Consider the following 22,840-nt stretch of genomic DNA (forward strand, 5'->3'; position numbering starts at 1 on the left):
AAGAAATCATAATTAGTGAACATATGAACAACCTACTCTGCCTTCCCGCCATGAGAAAATCAAGCGACGTAGTAGGCCTCAGAAGATTGCACGATTCCTGTATGACGCAACTCAGAAGTTTAGAAGGCTTAAACGTAATTGATCAAAACTATGGAAGTCTCCTTTGTCCAATCATCACGCAACGCCTCCCGGAAGACATCACGCTAGCTTTCAGCCGAGAATATGCCGCGGTACAAGAATTGAAAATTACAGATTTAATGTTTTTTCCTCAAAAAGAAATCGCTAGCCGAGAACGTGCTTCCGTCTTAGGAAGGGCTACGAACTCGGACCGCAGAGACGCCGATCAAGATCGCGGAACATCGGAGAGACAGTCGCAATCGCGGGATTCTCGTCACAATAATCGCGGATCTAAACCGCCTTATGGAGCCGCCGCACTCGCCGTTAATGCCGACGCTAGGTCTTGCCTATATTGCGAGAAGAATGACCACACTACCACGCAGTGCAGACAACTTACGGTAGACGAGAAAAAAGCCCTACTCATTCAAAAAAAACGTTGCTTCATCTGTTTGAGAGATCGCCATCAAGCGCGTGATTGTACTTCAAAATATCGTACCTGTAAAATTTGTAACAACCGACATCACACCAGCATTTGCGATCAACTTGGAAACCGAAACGACAAAGGGGCTGCGGAAAACTCGAACGGAGTCGCTCAAATGGCAGCCGGAGTCCCGAGGAGCCAAACGGGGGCCGTTTACCTCCAGACCGCCTTAGCGGTGGCCCAACGTCCCGTGGGCCGACAAAAAAACCAGTTCGGTGTCTCCTCGACAACGGGAGTCACGTGACGTTTATCAAAGAAAAGTTATCACGAGAACTTGGTCTACAAGTGTTATACGAAGAGGTCCTAGAAACCAATAGTTTCGGAAATTCAAAACCGGAACGAATGCTAAGACGAAGGGTTCGCGTCGAACTTAGAAGTCGCCATAAACCCGAAAAGAACGTAGTCATCGACGCCTACGAAACCCCCGAAATCTGCGGTTCGGTATTCGCTGTACCGGGCGCCGACCTCGCCAAGGAATTCGAGAAACGGAAACTTCCAATGGCCGATTGTCCCGAATTCGAAATCGCAAATCGAGATTCGAGAGCAGTTGACATACTCATCGGCGCCGATTATCTATGGGCCGTTACTTTGAGTTGAAAAACTGAACGCTTCAGTCCGACCCTTACCGCCGTGGAAACAATCTTCGGATGGACACTTCAAGGCCCCGTTACAACGACATCACGTAACGTTGGTACACTCGCCGTCTCACTAATACACACCGGTTCACGCGTTTTTCAAGACGATGAAGACCTCTCAACCCAACTACGCAGCTTCTGGAATTTGGAATCTATCGGAGTGTACGACAATGATCAAGACACCGAATCTGGTAACCGAATTTTAGATAAATTCGCGCAAACAACTGTGTTTGAAGGCGGTCGCTACACCGTCGGTTTACCGTTCAAGACGAGCAATTTTAATTTGGGGGACAACTACGCTGTCGCAGCCAAACGCACATCAAACCTGGTTTTCAAACTTCGCAAAGATCCGGCTATTTTCAACGAATACAATGACATCATCAAAGATCAAGTCACCACGGGCATCGTCGAAAAGGTTGATCCTGCTCGGAAAACTGGAAAAGTACTCTACTATTTACCGCATCGCGCCGTGATACGAGAATCCAGCACGTCTACGCGAACTCGTATCGTTTATGACGCGTTTTCACACGCAACCGGAGTGTCAAGCCTCAACTCCTGCCTGGAAACAGGTCCTAAACTTAACCCCGAACTATTTGATATATTGCTTCGTTTTCGAGAAAGGAAAATCGCTTTCACCGGTGATATTACCAAAGCGTTTTTGCAAATCGGAATCCACGAGGAAGATCGGGACGCTTTGAGATTCCTCTGGTTAGACGTTTATAAGCCCTACGGAAGTCACACACTCCAAACCTACCGGATGACACGTGTTCCATTCGGCGCCAATTCCAGCCCTTTTCTACTGGCCGCTACGATCCGCCTTCATTCCAAGAAGTATCAAGAGGTCAAACCCAGAGTGAGCAAACTGATTAACGACTCGTTTTACGTCGACGATTTAATCTCCGGCGCCGATTCAGACGAAGAAGCACTGGAGATAATCTCCGAAGTGAACGAAATCATGCGAAACGCAGGCATGACGCTCGCCAAATGGCAAAGTAACTCGCCCCGGCTGAGACACGTATTGGCCACCAAAAATCAAGATGGGAAGCCCACAATTACCCAAACAGACTTCGCCACAACTAAAGTTCTTGGTCTCACATGGGACAGTTCGAGAGACATTCTGACTTTTGAGATCAAGGATTTACTACAATTCGTTCAGAGGCGAGAAAGTACCAAGAGATGGGTCCTAAAATCTGTCGCGAAGATTTTCGACCCCTTGGGATTTCTTTCACCTTTCACCATTCGAGCCAAGCTACTTTTCCAGCGACTTTGGGAAAATGGCTTACCTTGGGACGAGCCACTTCCAGCGGATTTAGCCGAAATATTCGAATCATGGTGCTGTGAACTACGAGATCTGAGAAAGGTCGTCATTCCTCGGTATTACTTTCAAGGAACCAACAAACTGGACGAGGAAAGCCTCGAAGTCCACTGCTTTTCAGACGCCAGCCAAAAAGCCTATGCCGCTGTAGCGTATATCCGGTTCCGAAGCAAAGGAGGAAACATTGCAACCAATCTCATTACCTCTAAATCGAGAGTGGCTCCGCTCAAAAAGCTAACTCTACCCAGACTCGAGCTGATGGGAGCGCTCTTAGCTGCCAGACTCGTAAAACACCTGCTGGCGAAACTGGAGCTAAAACCAAAGAAAATTTTCATGTGGAGCGATTCAAATGTAACCCTAGGATGGATCAAAGGAACAGCTGATCGTTGGAAACCCTTCATCGCGAACCGAGTAAGAGAAATCCAATCTATTTCCAATCCTATGTTTTGGAACCACTGCAAAGGTACCGAAAATCCCGCCGATCTTCCGACACGCGGATGCCATGTGTTAAACTTAGCCCAAGACCAATTCTGGTGGCACGGCCCAAGTTGGCTTAAAGAAACCGCTAACCTTAAAGACGCCTCGTCTAGTGAAGAAACCTTCGAAGAGGTGGAAGAGGAGCTACGCAACAGGGTGCTCACGCTAACCATTTCCGCAACGAATGACGAATCGCCGATTAACATTCGCACATTCAACTCCTTAAAAAATCTCTATCGCCATACTGGCTGGATTCGCCGCTACCTACACAACCTTCGCTTTAAAGATCAACGCATTACAGGGGAGCTTTCCGCCGAAGAAATAAGCCTCGCTGAAATCTACTGGGTTCGCACTACCCAAAAAGAACAGTTCCCGCAAGAAATCGAACGCCTCGCCAAAAACTCGAGTATCGACAAGAATTCTAAAATCCTGACTCTTCACCCACACCTCGACTCGGACGGACTTCTGCGCTTAGGAGGACGACTGAGAGGAAGCGGACTCTCACACTCAGAAAGACATCCTTGGATTCTTGCGCCAAATCATCCTTACACCGACCTTCTAGTTCGAAACGCGCACGAGAGGGTAATGCACGCTGGAGTCGTTATTACCACCGTTTCGTTACGCGATAAATTTTGGATCATCAAGTCACGTAATTTCGTAAAATCGGTTTTGAAAGGTTGCAACGTTTGCAAATATTTTCGTGCCAAACCTTCGGACGCGGTGATGGCACCCCTCCCAGAGTTCCGGACAACCCAAACCCCAGTTTTCGAAAGCTGCGGATTGGATTTTGCAGGACCTCTCTACGCGAGAGACGGAAGCAAAAGTTACGTTGCTTTATTCACGTGTGCTGTCACGAGAGCAGTTCATCTTGAGCTGGTCTCAGACCAGTCGACAGACAAATTTCTCCTTGCACTTCGGAGATTTATAAGTCGTCGCGGTATGGTCAAACGCATCTATTCCGACAACGCAAAAAACTTTCAAACGCGCCAAAACCGACCTCAGTTAACTTTTGCAAAACGTAGATAGCCCAGAAGTCAGGCGTTATTTTGGAAACCTCCAAATCTCTTGGACTTACATCGCGGATCGCGCCGCCTGGTGGGGTGGCTTTTGGGAGCGACTAGTGGGCTCCGTTAAAAACGCTCTTCGCAAAACAATCGGAACCGCCAAACTCTCTTTCGAAGAAATTTCCACTATACTCGCGGAAGCAGAAGCGGCGATCAACTCGCGTCCAATCACCTTCGTCTCCGAGGATCCCAACGAGCCAGCGCCATTAACTCCAAATCACTTTCTCATCGGGGACCGAACAGCCAGTTTACCGTCTAGAACCTACCCTAAGCTCATAAATCTTCCCGTCAACCAAGTGAAACTCACTCGCCGGTTGAAGTACCGCCAAACCCTCATCGAGAGTTTCTGGAAACGTTGGAAGTCTGAGTATCTCCTACAACTCAGGTCCGCTCACCATCGAACCGCAAACCAATCTACAACCCCTCTTCAAGCCGGAGACGTCGTGCTCATCGGAGAAGAGAAAATGCCACGCCGCAGCTGGAAACTAGGCATCATAGACGAGACTTTTAAAGGTCGCGACGGACATATCAGATCTTGCATGGTGAGATTACCGGACAGAACTAAGCTACGCAGACCGATCCAGCTTCTCTACCATTTAGAACTTTAACATGGACCTTTTTAAAATTATTGAACAAAAAAAATAGTTCAATCGCGGGGAGAATGTTAAATCACATCTCATTTCAACATATATAATTTTTGTTATTTTACTAATTCAAATAATTACCCTTTACGCGTTTGTATATTCGAAATTGAGCGCGCGAATTCACATAAAATATGGGACGCGAGCTGCAAGGAAAAAATAACGCGCGCCATGTAAACCGCGAACGATTTTTTTTTTAAATCAAATAAAGAGTCAGTTGCATTTTTATTGTGAAGGAGAGTAGAATGTTATTTAATTTGGTGCCTGTCTCCGCCCATTGTAACCAACTATTTTCGATCGTTTATTGTAGAAATTAATCGCGGCTACTAATTGTACGAACCCTTCCCGGTTGTTTCACCCCTTTTTTAGATAAATTCAGTTTTATATTTAATTTCGCGTTCTCGCTGTAACATGATAAGCCATGGCGTTAGAATTTAAAAATAAAAACAACAGTATTTTAAAAGCCAAGATACTTCATGGTGGTGTATTTATTGTTCACCCTTTGCGTGTAGGTGGGGTATTTATTGTTCACCCTTTGCGCGTAGGTGGTGTATTTATTCATTAATTTTAAATGTTTGATCATTAATTTTAAATGTTTGATAAACCATGGCGTTAGAATTTAAAAATAAAAACAACAGTATTTTAAAAGCCAAGATACTTCATGGTGGTGTATTTATTGTTCACCCTTTGCGTGTAGGTGGGGTATTTATTGTTCACCCTTTTCGCGTAGGTGGGGTATTTATTGTTCACCCTTTGCGCGTAGGTGGTGTATTTATTGTTCACGCTTTGCGCGTAGGTGGTGTATTTATTCATTAATTTTAAATGTTTGATCACTAATTTTAAATGTTTGATCATTAATTTTAAATGTTTGATAAACCATGACGTTAGAATTTAAAAATAAAAACAACAGTATTTTAAAAGCCAAGATACTTCATGGTGGTGTATTTATTGTTCACCCTTTGCGTGTAGGTGGGGTATTTATTGTTCACCCTTTGCGTGTAGGTGGGGTATTTATTGTTCACCCTTTGCGCGTAGGTGGGGTATTTATTGTTCACCCTTTGCGTGTAGGTGGTGTATTTATTGTTCACCCTTTGCGCGTAGGTGGTGTATTTATTGTTCACCCTTTGCGCGTAGGTGGTGTATTTATTGTTCACCCTTTGCGCGTAGGTGGTGTATTTATTGTTCACCCTTTGCGCGTAGGTGGTGTATTTATTGTTCACCCTTTGCGCGTAGGTGGTGTATTTATTGTTCACCCTTTGCGCGTAGGTGGTGTATTTATTCATTAATTTTAAATGTTTGATAAACCATGGCGTTAGAATTTAAAAATAACAAGTTGGCAAGACAAAATATACCTCTCCTCGGAAGTATGGTCCCTAGTGGTATTAATTTCTCGATACGACCCTAAAGATATCTCCGCAATTCAGAGTTATTTACGAAAAACGTATTCTCGGTTCAAATCCTGCCCGGTATAAAATTTTAATTTTAATTTAAATAATTGAGACGAAACAATCGAGTTTAATTTATTCAGAATATTATAAATTAAGTAGTTACAACAGCGAGTTAGATTCACTAAAACAATGCACAATTGAATTTAACCCTTTTTACAGTACATGTTTATCAGTTGAATATAATATTAAGCAAATTTTAATGAAAGAAACATCTACCGATGGTATTTGTATTTTTCTCGCTTACGAAATACTTGCCGCATCTTTAACGCTCATTTTATTTCAACTTCCAGTTGACGTTGTGACACATACCGCATGAAAAAGACCAATGCCGTCCAATTTCCAATATCATATAATGACTCGCACACCCAAGAAATCATTGACTGCGTTAGAAATCGTAGATATCCAAATATCCACACCAAATATATTTACAAGAAGCAAAAACCTTACAATCAACAAAGCACAGAGAGCCACTTGACTAACCGCCAGCTCTTAAAGCAATTAACGTTAAATTATCTCCTTTGAATTAACACAACTATATATAGGTCGTTAATAATACCCGTAAATAAATAACAAAAAAAACTAACAAAGTGGACCACCCACAGGGTCTACCCTTTAACCCTCTAATCTCGGCTGACTGCGCTAAAACAAGATTTAACCTTTAAAAAAAACCAGATTTGGCCTTCATAAATTCATTAATAAAAAAAGACTTTATTACCTATTATGCTTACGATGCCGGTCTTAATTTCAATGAATCGAAGCAGCTATCGGTGGTTCTGTGGTAGAGCGCTCGACTGCCAAGCCGAATGGTCTGGGTTCGAAACCTGGGTGGCGCATTTGTTTTTAATCAATAGAGAAACGCTAAATTAGAATTTCTTCGATGCAATAATTTCAATTTCAATTCTATTTCAATTAAACCAAAATTTCGTACTCTATTAAATACGCTTCCGATAAAGCTGAAGGTCTAATTTTCAATAAGGCGTAACAAGTGTCGGTGGTTCTGTAGTAGAACGTCCCCCTGTCAATCAGGAGGACTCGGGTTCAAATCCCGCCCGATGCGATCGCAAATTGATACTAAGACGAATACCGTGTACAACTGGTGGAAACCCTGCCATTGGACGTTGAGAGGTAGCATTACACTCAGCACTCGGTCTGTCCCAAAGTCATTAAGAAGAAGTTGGAGAGAAAACGCTCATATAAACACAACAGACCCAACATGCACAACCATCAGAACACAAACACAACAAATTCAACACTCACAACCTACGCATAAACATTACAAAAACGTAATACACCAAACCGTCACGACGGTGAGCGAAAAAACACCATCCAAACCAAACCGCAAATGCATCCGTTAACGCTCACCGTCACACGGTGGTTTTGCCAACCCTTTGAGAAACTGCGTACGCAGTGATTACACTTTGCACCGAAAATGCGAACGCGTTCGCAGGCCTGACAGACCCACAGATCCACAGACCCACAGACAGACACGCTGGTTGTATAACCCCTCCTAGGGGACTTTGTCCCCTCAGAGAGGTAAAAACAACAGTATTTTAAAAGCCAAGATACTTCATGGTGGTGTATTTATTGTTCACCCTTTGCGTGTAGGTGGGGTATTTATTGTTCACCCTTTGCGCGTAGGTGGTGTATTTATTCATTAATTTTAAATGTTTGATCATTAATTTTAAATGTTTGATAAACCATGGCGTTAGAATTTAAAAATAAAAACAACAGTATTTTAAAAGCCAAGATACTTCATGGTGGTGTATTTATTGTTCACCCTTTGCGCGTAGGTGGTGTATTTATTGTTCACCCTTTGCGCGTAGGTGGAGTATTTATTGTTCACCCTTTGCGCGTAGGTGGGGTATTTATTGTTCACCCTTTGCGTGTAGGTGGTGTATTAATTGTTCACCCTTTGCGTGTAGGTGGTGTATTTATTGTTCACCCTTTGCGTGTAGGTGGTGTATTTATTGTTCACCCTTTGTGTGTAGGAAGTGTGTTTATTGTTCACCCTTTGCGTGTAGGTGGTGTATTTATTGTTCACCCTTTGTGTGTACGTGGTTTATTTATTTTTCGCCCTTTGTCAGTCCCCACTGTCCCCTATCACACTCGCAATAATGTGCAGTAATTTCGGCGAGGGGTCGAATACGTTTTGGCACTAATTCTGCTAATATGGTTCCCTCGAAGCACGTCTCATCGGAAGCACCCGCGAATTTTTCCAAATATATTTCGAAAGAAAAATAACCTTGTTCCAAATTCGATTTATTAATCGGTTGAGCTTTAACTATTGCTAGACTCTAAATTGATTTTGTTTGTTGGTGTCGTGACACTATAACTAACGTTACATTTCTCTAAAAGGTAAGAAAGTTATCAAATTATTAATTGATATACCTTTCTTTGCTATATAGCGTTTGGTGTAATTCTGAAAATAAAACCATGTGTAGATAGGCATGTACAAAATACCCTTCATTAAATTTAATATAAAGATTCTTCAAAATGTAGTTTTTTTTGCATTGTTTAGTAGAAAATATATTATTGGAAATTCAATAAAAAGGTTTTTCGTTTCACTAAGATCAAAGTGTAGTTTTTTTGCATCAGCAAAATACATGATTTATTTTGGGAAATTTAATAATAAGTGTCTTTGTCGAATACTTCCCTAGCAAAATACTTTTTTCAGATTAAATTTGTTGCCATCAACAAATAAACACAACAATTATTCGTAATTGAAAACTATCAAGTACATGGATACTTCTTCGTAAAAGAGTTCTTATCAACTTCTGACTAAATATGCACGCAGAAAAACGTGTGAAAATTATGCTTTAAATCAAGGAAATACGAGCTAATTTTTCCTTAGGCCCAAAAAACTATTGATTAAAGGTATAATTTTTAGGTCTTTTGGCGACTAAGAATTTAGCCGCGCGACTGTCTTCTCCTTTGAGTAAATGTTTGAATAATGAGATGACGACAGCAGTTTTTAATTAAGTAGACGAAGACCAGAAAAAGATTGCGTACATTCCATAACCACTTTCATGTTTTTTCCCTCACAGCCTCTCGGTTCCGGGGATTAAGGGCCTTGTTCCAACTGAGTTCGTTACAATCTTTTAGAAGTACATCATAAAACGTCGTTTGGGCGAAGCATACAGCATGATTAAAATCGAATAACAGGACTGATCCACCATGGAACTACATAATTATGGCGTACTAGTACTGATGTCAGGGCCGGATTAACACTATTTGGGGCCTGTGAAAACAAGAATTGGGGGCCCTTAAGAAAATTCAGACCTTTAGAATACACTTTAAAAAAAATTGAAATAATTATATTGAACAAATTGCAAAAAAAAACATCCGTTGCTAATCTTATCTTCAGAGGCCTAATTTTATAGTTTATGTTGAAACTCAGTGGTTTCAAATTTTTAAAAATGGCGGGTACGGAACTTGTTAATGCCTAGACTATTTAACTTATTAGTGTATAAGAAATTATTTAAAAAAAGGGTTTCTTAGGCTGAAGCAACTTTTTTAAAAAGGACATAAATTTTGAATTTTATGTTTTCTATTCGGATTACTGTAAAACATCTAACTGCAGATGTGTAAAAAATTGGTTAATATGATTTGGCTTATGTTGAAAAAAATCTAGATGTTATTAGAGAAATTAATGGTGAACGTAATTGGAAGCACCAATCTCATGGAACGATTCTTGCGCGTGTTTTTTAAATTGGACGTAGTGATATCATGAAGAGCTGTAAGGTGGCGTAGCTTACTTCATTTTTAAACATGGACGCTCTACGTGTTGCCTTCGCGCATGCCCAGTCGCTATGGTGCCTATTTGTCGGGGTTAGAGGGATGGAAATAAGCGTTTGAGCGCTCGCTAGCGCCACCTGGACGTCCATTTTGCGCTAAGTTACAAAGCGTACACAGTGACAGAGATGGGCAAAAAATCATTTGTTGAATAACGAATAAAATAAATCTTTTTTAGTTGTTGTTTATAAATAACATTGCAATTAATGTAATCGAATAAAAGTATTTGAAATAAATTTACTAAAATATTTTTTAAAACAGTTAGTTTATAAATAAAAAGTCGAAAATATATGTATCTAATCATTTAAAATAAATTTATTTTGGAAATAAAACAGGACTTAAATATTTTTTCATAAAATATTTTCGGTTTGCGTAGTTTAAAAATAGATCGTCGAAAATAACTTTATTTAAAAGGGCTAGACACAGGTAAAATCGCTGAAAGTATTACCATATTTTTCTATAAAATAAAATGAGTATGAAAAGTAGAAATATAAAATGCTGCTCTTACGTCTCAAGACTGAGCTTTGTTTTTAATTTGAACACGCGCACTAAAAAACCGGAAGTTCCTCGTGACTATAGCGCGCACTTTGTAGCTTTTAAAAGCTAAAGACAGTAACGTAACAGCAACATTCAAACAAAAAGGCCGCGTTATTTTATAGAGAGACTTTTTGATAATCTTGCCCAAGACCTCTAGTGGCGGATTTCGAAAATTCGCCAGAAGAGGAGTTTCTCAGTGACGATAATGGTTTCTCATAGCGTTACGGTTTTTAGTGTAAATTTAAAAATTAATTTAAGGTAATTGAATATTCGCGACAGAAACTGTTCTAGGTGGCGCTGCGACGCCGCCGTTCCCTCGCCATTTCTTGTGTTTTTATCGTCTGCTATAATCGAAATTGCGTAAATCTGGGAGTCGATTCTGTTCTGTACTGTTGTATTATAATAGTTAAACAAATAATTCCAAAGGGATAAAATATATTTTTATTTAAGACTTTGATTGTCAGTAACGTCTGCTTACGCGCGACCTCTTAGTGGTTTCAGCTCATGCTAAAAGAGGCATTATCCATACTTTCGGTTGCAAATAGTTATTAAGTTCAAATAATAACCCTACTTTTTCGAAAAAGTTTGGAAAATAAAATATTTTTATTTGAGGACATGTAAATTATGCATTTTCCGCAAAACCACGGAAAATATACTAAGTTTTATAAGCCTCAGCCGTTTATTGTGCCTTTCCTCGGTCGACTTTCTGTGAAACGACGCAAACTTAGTAAATTATTTAGAGATTTTGAGTGAAAATTAATAGTTTTTGTCTCCCCAAATGATAATATCTTATTTTCCAAATCTTTTAGAAAGAGTATGGCTATTAAATTGAATTGATTAACTATATTTTATTACCTGAAACCTGAACCTTAAATAGGGTACGTGTCCCTTTTTACCTTTCACTGGTGTAAATCGTTTCTAAACTTCCAACTCATTTTTGGCAGGAAATCGCGGATGAATACATTGTTTAAAAAAACCGCTTATCTTGATTTTAAACTATTTAATGAATATCTTACACGATTTAGGGTAAATTTTGTAAGCCAATAGCTTTTAGTTTTTCGTTAGTTTTAGCCAAAACGAAAGTGGGACTAAATTTATTGTTTTAGAAAAAGCTCAAAATCTCCAAAGGGTGACACCTCTCCAAGCCCAACTAATTAATTTTTAAATTTAGATAAAAAAGCCTTAAAGAGAGTATAAAATACCGCACATTCGGTGCATCAACGAATTTCACATTTTTACCACCAAGTTTAACCGAATCTAGGAATTATTGTCGCTAGTAGCGTTAAAAAGTCGTCGTAGCGCGTGTTAGCATGGAAGAGTTTTCGATTTAGTTTCTACTCCTTTATCTAACTAAGAAAATCCTCTTCTCTATAATTTTCCAAGTTCGCCATTTGAGCTCTCTATCTTAGGCAAGATTGTCAATTGTTCAAATACTGAAAGTAAAGCCCAGTTCACACTATTGATTTTAATGGGCCACTTAATTGTATCCAACTGTTTGTAAGCAATTAAATTGTATAGTGTTAATTGAAAAAGTGGGAACAATGGTTTCAGTTTTTCCGTTCACATTATACAATTTTCTTGTTTACAATTAAGTGGCCCAAATAATTTAAGAGTGTGAACTGGTGTCAAAGACGATTAAAGGTTGAAGACAACAATTTTATTTACACAGAAAGAAAAAAATCAAGCAAACGTTTACTCAACTAATCCTAAGTAACTGAATAACAAAAGTATGGAAATTAAGTAAAATGGTGACTATTTAGCTCCCAAAAAATACATTATCAACCAAGGATGAAAATATTTTACCGAGTTCAGTTCAAGCTCAAGTAGAAGTTGATCGAGAGTGCCCATGTCGAAAAAAGGTTCCGTTGTGAAATTTGCATTAAATAATAGTAAGTGTGATACAGAATTGTTGTTACGTTGCTTATGGACAAGCACAAAACCAAGCAGCAGGGAAACGCGAACATTAAGGTTTGGGTTCGTGTGATAGGTAAAAAGGACTTATTAAACAAACCGAGGTAACCAGCGTAAAAAAGTAAACTTAAAAAGTGTTGCTCTTCTTGCAGCCTACTTCCAGGGGCTAGTAGGCCACACTTTGAAGCTCTCTTGCGCTCTTTTAAATCATCGTAGGAAAATGGGGAAAAAACAGGCATACTTCTCAACTCATCCCCTACAACTCCTTAAAAATTTTGCATAACCATTTGAAACATCCTGTATATAACCTAGGGTCAATTTACACCATTAAAGAAACGTTTAATATTTAACGATATTGTTTCTTTGGCTATCGTTTACTACACGGGTGAATATTCCGAAGGCTAAGAAAGTCTATAAAGGTTTGATATCTATTAATAAACATTCAGAGTGCCCTATATGCGAGCAGTCCATTGCAACTTAAAGGGAAATTTTTCACCAATGATTGCATGGTGGTCGCTATTCAGCAGACATCTTCCGTTGAATTCCAAGCTCTGAATGTTTATTAGTTTTACTGATATCGGCAGATTTCCGAGGTTAGCCAGAGTTCCTACACAGTACTGATGAGCCCCAAAAGGGCGAAACCGCTCTACTGTTGGAATCTCTGGCCTAAATTTTGACTTTTGATATTGGTATTTATTGTTGGGTGTAAATGTGAATTCCAGTTGTACTTCGGGGTTTCAAATTACGATAGCTAATTTTTACTCTAATTCGGCCTTCAAGAATAGTTGGGTTGGTGTAACATAGGCGTAGTGAAAAGATTTTCAACAAAGTACAAATGTATACTAAATACACCGTCGGAACGGACGAAAAGTTTGATTTATGGTAAGCGTGTATACACTTTTATTTCTAGAATGTTTGTACCTGGATCTGAAATTGACAATTTGTATCCAGACTAGATGGAACTCTCTGGGGAAATGGCGCTTCTGGGAGTCGGAGGTGCTTAAAGAACTCGACCGAAAAATGACATTTCGCGAACCCTTCGCTTTCTATAGTTGACCCGCACCCGTCAAGAGATTCAAAACGCGCGACACTTTCCTAGAAAATCAGTCTTTTTTCCCGTAAGCTGTAATTTTCGCCGTCAAAACTTTCTTTCGTTTACACGAACGGAAATTTTATAGCGAGAAAATTCGAATCAGGAGGCTTACGTAGCATGTTGAAAAAACCCATCTGAGAATTGCATTTTTTCTCAGCTACCCGCGCGGTTACTTTCTAAAAGTTAAGACAGAAGTAAACAACTTTAACTATTCAGCTCGAATTAGTAATCACTGAAACTGGTAGCGCTTACCGATCAGGTTTTTGAGATTGAGATTCTCAGTTATCTGTAGATAATCATTAAGTCAGATTAGGTTTATCTTTTACATTTCCCCAAAGCAGTTTGATCTGATTCATTATCCCAAGTAACGGATTAATCTAGCGAGATACAATTAGCTAAACAGTCTCTTTTACATTATGCGGTTATTATTATTTATAAAATTAGTACATCTTATTAGTTTCTGTTTATAAAATTTAGAATAAAACTTAGATAACAGTAATAATTGTGTACTATTATAAAATACAAAAAATTAAATTAAATTAAATTAAAAAAAATTAAAAATAAAATACAATAAAATACAATACAATAAAAAAACAGAATAAAATAAATAAAATAAAATAACGATCAAATAGTTTTTTTGTCAAACAACATAAATAATTGGACAAGCTTATACTAAAATGTCTTTCAGCCTTTAAATCAATAGAATTAATTTTATTATACTCTTTTTGCTTTTATCGAAAATTGAATGTAACTTCAAATATGCCGCTTCTCAGGATTCCTCTCATTTTTCAAATGTTGAGAACATTTTTAGCTTTACTCCGAATATCGTCGGAGAGTAAGCTCCTCCCACCTCTGCATGGTTATCTCATTGGTTACCTAAGATTTACGTCTTCCGACGCGATTAAAGCACACGCCGGTGACGTGTTTTCTACCCTTCTCTCTGGCCGGTTGAAAAATTCTGTAAATATTTCTGAAATATTTCCGATATTTCTGAAATATTTCCGATATTTCTGAAATATTTCCGATATTTCTGAAATATTTCTGATTTTTCTGAAATATTTCCGATATTTCTTAAATATTTCCGATATTTCTGAAATAATTCCGATATTTCTGAAATAATTCCGATTTTTCTTAAAAATTTCCAGATTTACAGAAATATTAAAAATATTTCCGTTTATTTCTCTAGATTTCCAATATTTCTTTCGATTTCTCGAGATTTACTTATATTTATCGATTTCTAGAAATATAGAAAATATTTCCGTTTATTTCTAGATTTCCAAAATATTTTTTTGATTTCCCGAAATTTCCAATATTTCTTTGGATTTCCCGATTTCCAAAAATATCGCATATATTTCCGTTTATTTATCTAGATTTCCACTATTTCTTTGAATTTCTCTAGATTTCTAATATTTCTCCTGTATTTTTAGATTTCCAGAAATATCGAAAATATTTCTAATATTTCTCCTGTATTCCTAGATTTCCAGAAATATCGAAAATATTTCTAATATTTCTCCGGTATTTCTAGATTTCCGGAAATCATTATTTCGATTTCCACCATTTGTACACCAAGAACGTAAGTTCTCAGAATAACTTACTTGGAAAGGTTTCTGACGCGTAACCTCATACCATAATTATCAAATTCTTTATAACTTAGCTGACTTCTACTTCTTTTTGTAAAAAGCGAATTTATTTACTTTTGGTTGTGTCCTTTGATTGGGGTATAATACGCGGAGTTGTCTTCAAAGGAAGAGGCCGCGGGTGGGGGGGAATCTGGGAAATTTACAAGTTATCCAAATTTAGCATTATTTGGACGTCGCCTGCAGTAAACACTCTTTCTTGTGGGCGTCATAAATATGCAGATAACGGAATGGATGGCGGCATTTTGACCATAAATTATACGCGTACGCCGCCTGTGGGTCATTTTTACAAGTAAAGTTTTCGGGTGACGTCATCAAGCTTTGCGTTTGATCCGTAGACGCTGGTGACGTCACCGTCTTTACATTATACGTTGCCGTAAGTAAAGTTTTCGGGTGACGTCATCGTCTATAGTTTCCACCCATTTAAACCCCCCTCTAGCCAGCCTTTGAGCTATGGACGCCATCTTGATCAACTTTCTGGAGAAACCGTCTCTGGCGTCTGCTGGTTTTTGTCGGAGTTTCCGTATGTCAACCGTGGACTATAATTACATATAGAGTCGGGTAATTCTCGGCCACCAGGGGGCGATAGCGCGTAATGGCGTGTCGCTCTGTGTAGTCTAATAAATTAAAGTTTTTCGTTGCCCTTAAGGCCTGCGTTGTTTTTCTCCGTACGATGGCGCTGCGAACAAAATGTGTTATATTTTTCTTTAAAATATACTACCTTTCTAACCTCGCTTTTATATTTCGTAATAAATTGCACCTTCGCCCCAGTAAGGAAGTTAAGCGCCAGACGTTTTCAAACGGGAACGTCTACGCTTTTGACGCCGCTTCTTAGACGTAACGTCAAGCTTATTTGACAGTGGCGACAACGCCTTCCAAACTTCTCCCTTTGAACTTTGTTTAACCCCGACATTATCTAGCTATCTTCTCGATCCCAGATTCGGTAAATATACGGAGCTTAAGAACGGCCAAAACAAACGTCTACGTCGAGCGTTTCCTATAAGCTTAACGACTCGTACCTGTAAACGTGTTAGGCTTAAGAAATACATCGAAAAAAGGCTGATACGCTTCTCGTATTTTTCTTTCTTCTACTTCGCGTTCAAATTTATTCTTCTGGCTATAATCTGACGTTCAACTCGGCCGCAACTCCGGAACTTATCAATCTTCGAATAACCCCTTCAAGCTTTTTTTCGCGATTTTTTTCTCGTGCTAAACCTTTGTTGGTTTTAAGGCTTCCTGGATATCTAGTCTTCTTTACCGGCGTCCAGCAATTTATCAAAATATTCAGTTAATTAGTTTTAAAGTGAACCCGTCACTGCTACAATTTTCAGCACAGGATTCCAGAATAGCCAATGTATATCGTTGCGTGAGTTGGCGAAACATCGTATCTTGAAATATCACGTTTTGAGAAAGATATTGAATTTCAAGTTAAATTTGAAAAATCAATATTTTAGAATAAAACAAAGTTAACGCGCAAATTTAGGATTAGCTATAAAAACGTATGGAGAAAAATGAAAATTAAAGTTAACTTGGAAAATCAAGTTTTGATAAAAGCTGAATTTAAAGTTAACTTAAAAATTTTTAAAATTGATAACTTAACTTAAATAAAGAAATTTTGAGAAAGATCCATTTTAAAGTTAACATAAATTAACAAGTTTTAAGAAAGATCTAGCTTAAGTTGAAAATCAAATTTAAATTAAAGTTTTTAAATATTGTTAACATCCCAAAAATAGTACTTAATTAATACTACAATGAGTCACTGAAAAATTCCGAGTTAAATTTAATTTTTTAAATAATTGTTAATAATTTATTATTGACCATTTTCTGCCATATTAGAAACATATTTTTATTATTTATTTATTTATTTAATAATTTCATTTAGATAATGTTCAGAAGAGATTTTCAATAAAAGTGAGAGTTACGACGGTTTAAACTCGACTAACAAAAGCTGATCAATTGTAAAACCCCCGTAAAAGGAACACTATATTATTTTTCCAAATGAAAAATTACTTACTTTTAAAACTGGGGTTTTTCCATTTTGGGTAACTTTTTCTTTTAGTTTATATCTTGATGTCTGAAAAAAATGAATTTAAATACCCGTTAGATTAATGTCTTAAGCAATTTAGTCTTTTATTTAGTTTTAATACGAGCAAAGTTTCAACGGTAAAGCGCTAACAATAGTGTTCACTTTTCTAACCCGCTAATTTTATTTTAAAGCTGCATTGTTCAAAATACATTTCGGAAGAAGAAAATATGGATCTTATATTAGCAAATATCCTCTATCCCGCGATGGCACACATTTCATTTTAATGGATTAGCTGGATACTACTCTCGTTTTGTAAAGTAGGTTTATAATTTATGTAGAATACTTTATAGTTTAATAGAGACTTAAAACCTCTAGAGAAAATAACTCTGAAAAGTAATTATAACTAATATAATGGCTTAAAGGGGTATTTTAAAGCAAAAACCAGTAGGAAAAACCCGAGCTATTTTCGTTTGGCTTTTCCTTTAGACAAACTAATAAATATCTTAAGGGCTTATTTATTTCCTGAGAAAGGTTTGTAAATGTATCATTAATTAAAGAAGTAGTAAAGTAATACCTAAGAGTAAATACAGGAACGATGGCATTTGATGGAACATTTCAGGACAGAATCTAATGGTCAGTGATGGAACATTTAAGGGCAGAATGAATTGACTTTCGATGGAACATTGAACGGCAGAATCAAGTGGCTATCATATAAAATTTCACGACATAATTTAGTGATCTTCATTGGAAAATTTCCCGACATAATCTTATGATCATCGATAGAGATTTTCACGAGATAATATATGACCATCGATGGAGACTTCCCTGACCTTATCGAATTTCCCCGACTATCAAAGGACATTTTATCAACTTAATCGAATGACTATCGATGGAGATTTCAACGACATAATCGAATGACTATCGATGGATATTTCAAACACATAATCGAATGACTAGTGATGGACATTTTCACGACACAATCGAATGACAATCGATGGATTTCTCAACGACATAATCGAATGACTATCGATGGACATTTTAACGACATAATCGAATGACTATCGATGGAGATTTCAACGACAAAATCGATGGACTATCGATGGAGATTTCAATGACATAATCGAATGACTATCGATGGAGATTTCAACGACATAATGGAATGACTATCGATGGATTTCTGAACGACATAATCGAATGACTATCGATGGACATTTTAACGACATAATCGAATGACTATCGATGGAGATTTCAACGACAAAATCGATGGACTATCGATGGAGATTTCAATGACATAATCGAATGACTATCGATGGAGATTTCAACGACATAATCGAATGACTATCGATGGATTTCTGAACGACATAATCGAAGGACTATCGATGGACATTTTCACGACATAATTAATGGACATTAATTATAATAATAATTAGCTAGGCTAATACCCAAGGCACAATCTTATTACCAAGTTACGACATGTTCACGACATTTTCACGACATAATCGAATAAACATCGAAGGAAAACTTCACAAAATAAACTAATGACCACCGATGAAATATGAATGAATATAATGACAATCGATGGAGAATTTCTCGAGAAAAGTTAAGCCCCGGGGAGATTAGAACTTGCAAGAAATCCAGTCTTACACAATACGATGACGTTTTCAATCTCAAACACGTTTTCCCTGCGTGTTTCGTGGCGCGCAATGAACTTGTCTGACGGCCATCCATAGATTACTATTTGCTAAGCGCATATTCTAGAACAGATAGCTCTGGATAAATAACACACCCAGTTGACATTCTACCAAGATGCAAACAAACCGAGACCGACAACAGTTCTAACAACAAACAAAATGGAAATGACGGAAACACATATCTAAAACGTTAGAGCTTGTTCACGATTAGATGTTGATGAACCTCTAGCGACATTTTTTGATAAACGCGCTTCCAACCGCGATAATTTATCTGTTTTCGTGTCTGGTAACCCCTAGATTATTTTAATCATCTCCGATTAACTGTTAATGGAATAGAAGTAAAAGAAAATAAAAAATGTGGGTTTACTTCATGAGAGGTAATTCTTTTTAAAAACTCGATTAAGCCTAAATAATCTTTAATTTTTATATTTTCTAAAAAATCTGAAGCAGAGCTTGGTTAACTGATATTTAAATTACTATAACTGATTACTATAACTGAATATAATCAGTTATAGTAATCAGTTATAGTAATCAGCTATAGTAATAAGTCATAGTAATCTGTTAATATAATCAGTTATAGTAATCAGTTATAGTAATCAGATATAGTAATAAGTCATAGTAATCTGTTAATATAACCAGCTATAGTAATCAGTTATAGTAATCAGTTATAGTAATCAGATATAGTAATAAGTCATAGTAATCAGTTATAGTAATCAGTTAATGTAATCAGTTATAGTAATCAGTTATTGTAATCAGTTATAGTAATCAATTATAGTAATCAGCTATAGTAATCAGTTATCGTAATCAGCTATAGTAATCAGTTATAGTAATCAGTTATAGTAATCAGTTAACATATTTGGATAAGGAAAACCGATTTTTTTGTTCTGATAAAGGGGTAGTGAACGTGTAAAATTTGTTTGTCATGTTATCTGTACCAAAAAAAGTTATGAGAAACAGATATAAAATATTCCTAAAATTTGGAAATTAGAACTATTACGGGAGACCACTTAAAACCAAGGGGCGTGAAATTATTCGTCACCTGATGATAGAGGATATATTTTGGTGGCACCATCTTTTGTCCGTTCATGCAAACCTTTAAGGTGCCTTTAAATATAATTATGAATAATAATTCGTAAAATATTTAAAAATAAATAATTAAATATTAATTTAATAAGAACGTTCTAAGAACTGATTCGCAATAATTAGTAAAATAAAAAATATTTTTAACTAAATATTTATTAACAAAGCTTATAGAAACTATTCGAATGTTTTAACAAAATATTAATTCACGAAGCACCTTCAAAGCTTACAGGTACTGAGCTTTGATGTCACTTCACTCGATATTTTTTAAACTATCCACGTTTCTGCGATAATAATTTCTCAAACACAGCACCCCACACAAGAAGAACGCAACCCGTCAAAAGTCGTGCATTTTCTTGCGTACACTTTTCATTGGTTAGACGTTTTAGCGCCTGCGGCCATCGGAACTGGAAAATTCGGAAATTGTCCCCCCCCCCCCGCCCGTAAAACGTTCAGCGTAAAGGCTAGTCCAATGAAATTTGTACACAACAATGCGTTCACGTGTTTAAAGACTAGCTGCGTTCTCCTTGTGTTTGTTACTCCTAGATGGCAGTATATTCCGAGTCCCATTGAACGTAAGTGGTCTGACAGTCGTCTGTTGAAAATATCCGACTAATTTCAAAACAATTATTACCCAAATTTTAGAAACTTGTAAAAATATTTGCTAATGATTTTTTAATAAATTGTTTCAAATTTGTAAAAATTAAATAATAATATTTTAAATACTCTAAGCAGCCGAAACTTACAACTCAAATCCCTTTTTAGAGAAACGAACGCTAGAGGTCACTTTCGAGTTCAGAAACGTCTATTATTTCACGTAGAAAGTGTTTAGAGGGATTTGCTGGGGTGGCGGAGTGGTTAGCACTTTCGCCTCGCAGCAAGAGTAGCCGGGTTTGTTTTCAGCTTGTGGCACTGGATGAAAACTCGAAACCACTTGTTAAAGGGGTATTCCCCCTGTTCTTCGGTTTCCCCTTCTATAAAAATCTGTTGAGGTTAACGGTAATAGTAAGTGTAGGGAGCTATTGGCTCACGTGGAATGAAGGGCTTGCCACCACCCTCCTATGCATTGTAACCCGGTCACCTGAATTAATGGCTTTAAAAGTCGCTTTATGACTTAGGCCTAAGGTGGTGCCTTGGGTATTAACTTACAATGTTAGCTGATGATGATGATTATTATTATTGTATAAATGTGAGCAAAAAGGTATTGCGTGAGTATAATATAATACAACAATCGATGGAAATCATTCGCTTATTGTCGAGAAAAGAGTGTCAAGATATTTTTGTAACCTTAAAGGGGAACGGTCAAGCTTAAACCAGATAGATAGCCCTATAGCCAATTAAAAACTAAAATTTATGGCGAAAACCGCATAAAAAAATATTGAGTGGTTAATTTTTAATAAAATAAAGAAATTTCGGGAAATTGAAAAGCGCGCGTCCGCCGCGACACCTGGTGAGAAGTCGGTGAGACAGAAAAACAACGTAAAAGCGCGCGCTGCTGAAGACGCGAAAAATTTGTTTTGCACGCGCGGCGCGTTCCAGTTATAAGAGACTTAAGCCTAAATTGCGCGATTTTAAAAGTTAGGATAGTTCGCCAATCGGAGTTAGGGGCGCTGGCGGCAGCCCCTAAGATGGCGGCGAAAATACAAACCCAAACAACCGGCGTTATTTTTCGTTTCAACTTTTTGGGCCAAAAGCTATTTTTTCAAGCCAAAAAAAGGTACGTGTTAGTATATTGAACGTCTTGTTAATCTTTTGATACGGAAATAAGGTCATATTTGGGAAAGCTTGGCCGTTCCGCTTTAATGAATCAAGGAATAATTGGAGTAAAAGCTATTTTGTTACATGAACGCAATTTGAAGTAGCAGACGATTTATATAGGAAGACTACATTTCAAGCCAATCAATCCTAATTACAGACGTTTTAATATTTTAATTTACTACGGTTTACTAAGGATGGTTTGAACGTGCCAGAAAGTTACTAGCAATCAGATTTGCGAATCTCTTTAAATGGAGTAGATCCAACCAGTGAAATCGGCCTGAAAGCGCTAACAAACCGATTATGGGACACCAGTATAGCGTTATCTGAACCGATAATATAATTGTGATAAATCAGGCATCAGATTATCTGCATTTACGCTCAGTTATTTTCAATCAGGTCAGTTGATGAGGGTCAAAATGCAAACCTGATAGTTGAAACCCGAAACTAATCCGAATTTATCGTAAACCGCCTTGCAGTTATCGATTTTGCATATACCGATTAAATTGCTTCCCAAAGCTTATCTATATTACGCTAACTGAATCTGGTGAGATTAATAATAGCAGATCAGATCAGATCGGTTACTTGGGATAATTAATCCGATACAATTTGAGATCAGCTTGCTATAGTTAAGGGCGATATAAAAGATAATTCTGATCTTACTAACTAATTTTCTTCAGGTATCTTAAAATAACGAGATGAATAACCGGATCAGTAGGTCGATATAGGCCAATTTAATATAATTGAATTAATTTCAATAGTTTTTTATTGAATTTTAATTGTCTCAAATCGCTTCTATAACACAGCGTAGCTTTGCTATTATTCAATCTCGAAATGTTTGTCATCGTCGTAGGCATAGTAAAATTTAACTGATTTTCATGAAATATCTGAAATTAATTTAGACCGACCGAGGTACTCTGTCGGTACCTGGCCTAAATTTTAATTTGTTAAACCGTGTATTGAGATACGCCAACCAATATATTACCCACATTTGATGTAAATGTTGAAAATTGAAAAGGGGACCCAAACAAAACCTGTATAGACCACTTTTTTGCTAATACAACCTTGAGCTACAGCATACTCGAGAATTCATACTCTTATAACTGACCACTTTCCAATAATTCTTGAAATAAAAAAAGA

General features: G+C 37.4%; 1 protein-coding gene and 1 pseudogene across 2 annotated transcripts in view; one reads left to right on the forward strand and one right to left on the reverse strand.

Annotated features, from left to right (window-relative positions):
* LOC149923733 (5-hydroxytryptamine receptor pseudogene) overlaps positions 1–22,840 on the reverse strand; it is a 66,351-nt pseudogene that overhangs the window by 39,751 nt on the left and 3,760 nt on the right. The window contains exon 2 of the transcript XR_016477106.1: positions 17,163–17,222. The product of XR_016477106.1 is annotated as a 5-hydroxytryptamine receptor pseudogene (transcript). The remainder of the gene's footprint in view (positions 1–17,162; positions 17,223–22,840) is intronic.
* Positions 941–22,840, forward strand: part of LOC149923738 (uncharacterized) — a 38,942-nt gene continuing 17,042 nt past the window's right edge. Inside the window, exons 1-3 of the mRNA XM_090161659.1 lie at positions 941–1,190; positions 1,338–3,962; positions 4,048–4,631. Coding sequence (XP_090017785.1) covers positions 941–1,190; positions 1,338–3,962; positions 4,048–4,631 — 3,459 coding nt within the window. The remainder of the gene's footprint in view (positions 1,191–1,337; positions 3,963–4,047; positions 4,632–22,840) is intronic.

Source organism: Leiobunum rupestre, chromosome 10 (assembly GCF_980474605.1).
Source record: "Leiobunum rupestre chromosome 10, qqLeiRupe1.1.hap1, whole genome shotgun sequence".
In the NCBI taxonomy this organism is placed as follows: domain Eukaryota; kingdom Metazoa; phylum Arthropoda; class Arachnida; order Opiliones; family Sclerosomatidae; genus Leiobunum; species Leiobunum rupestre.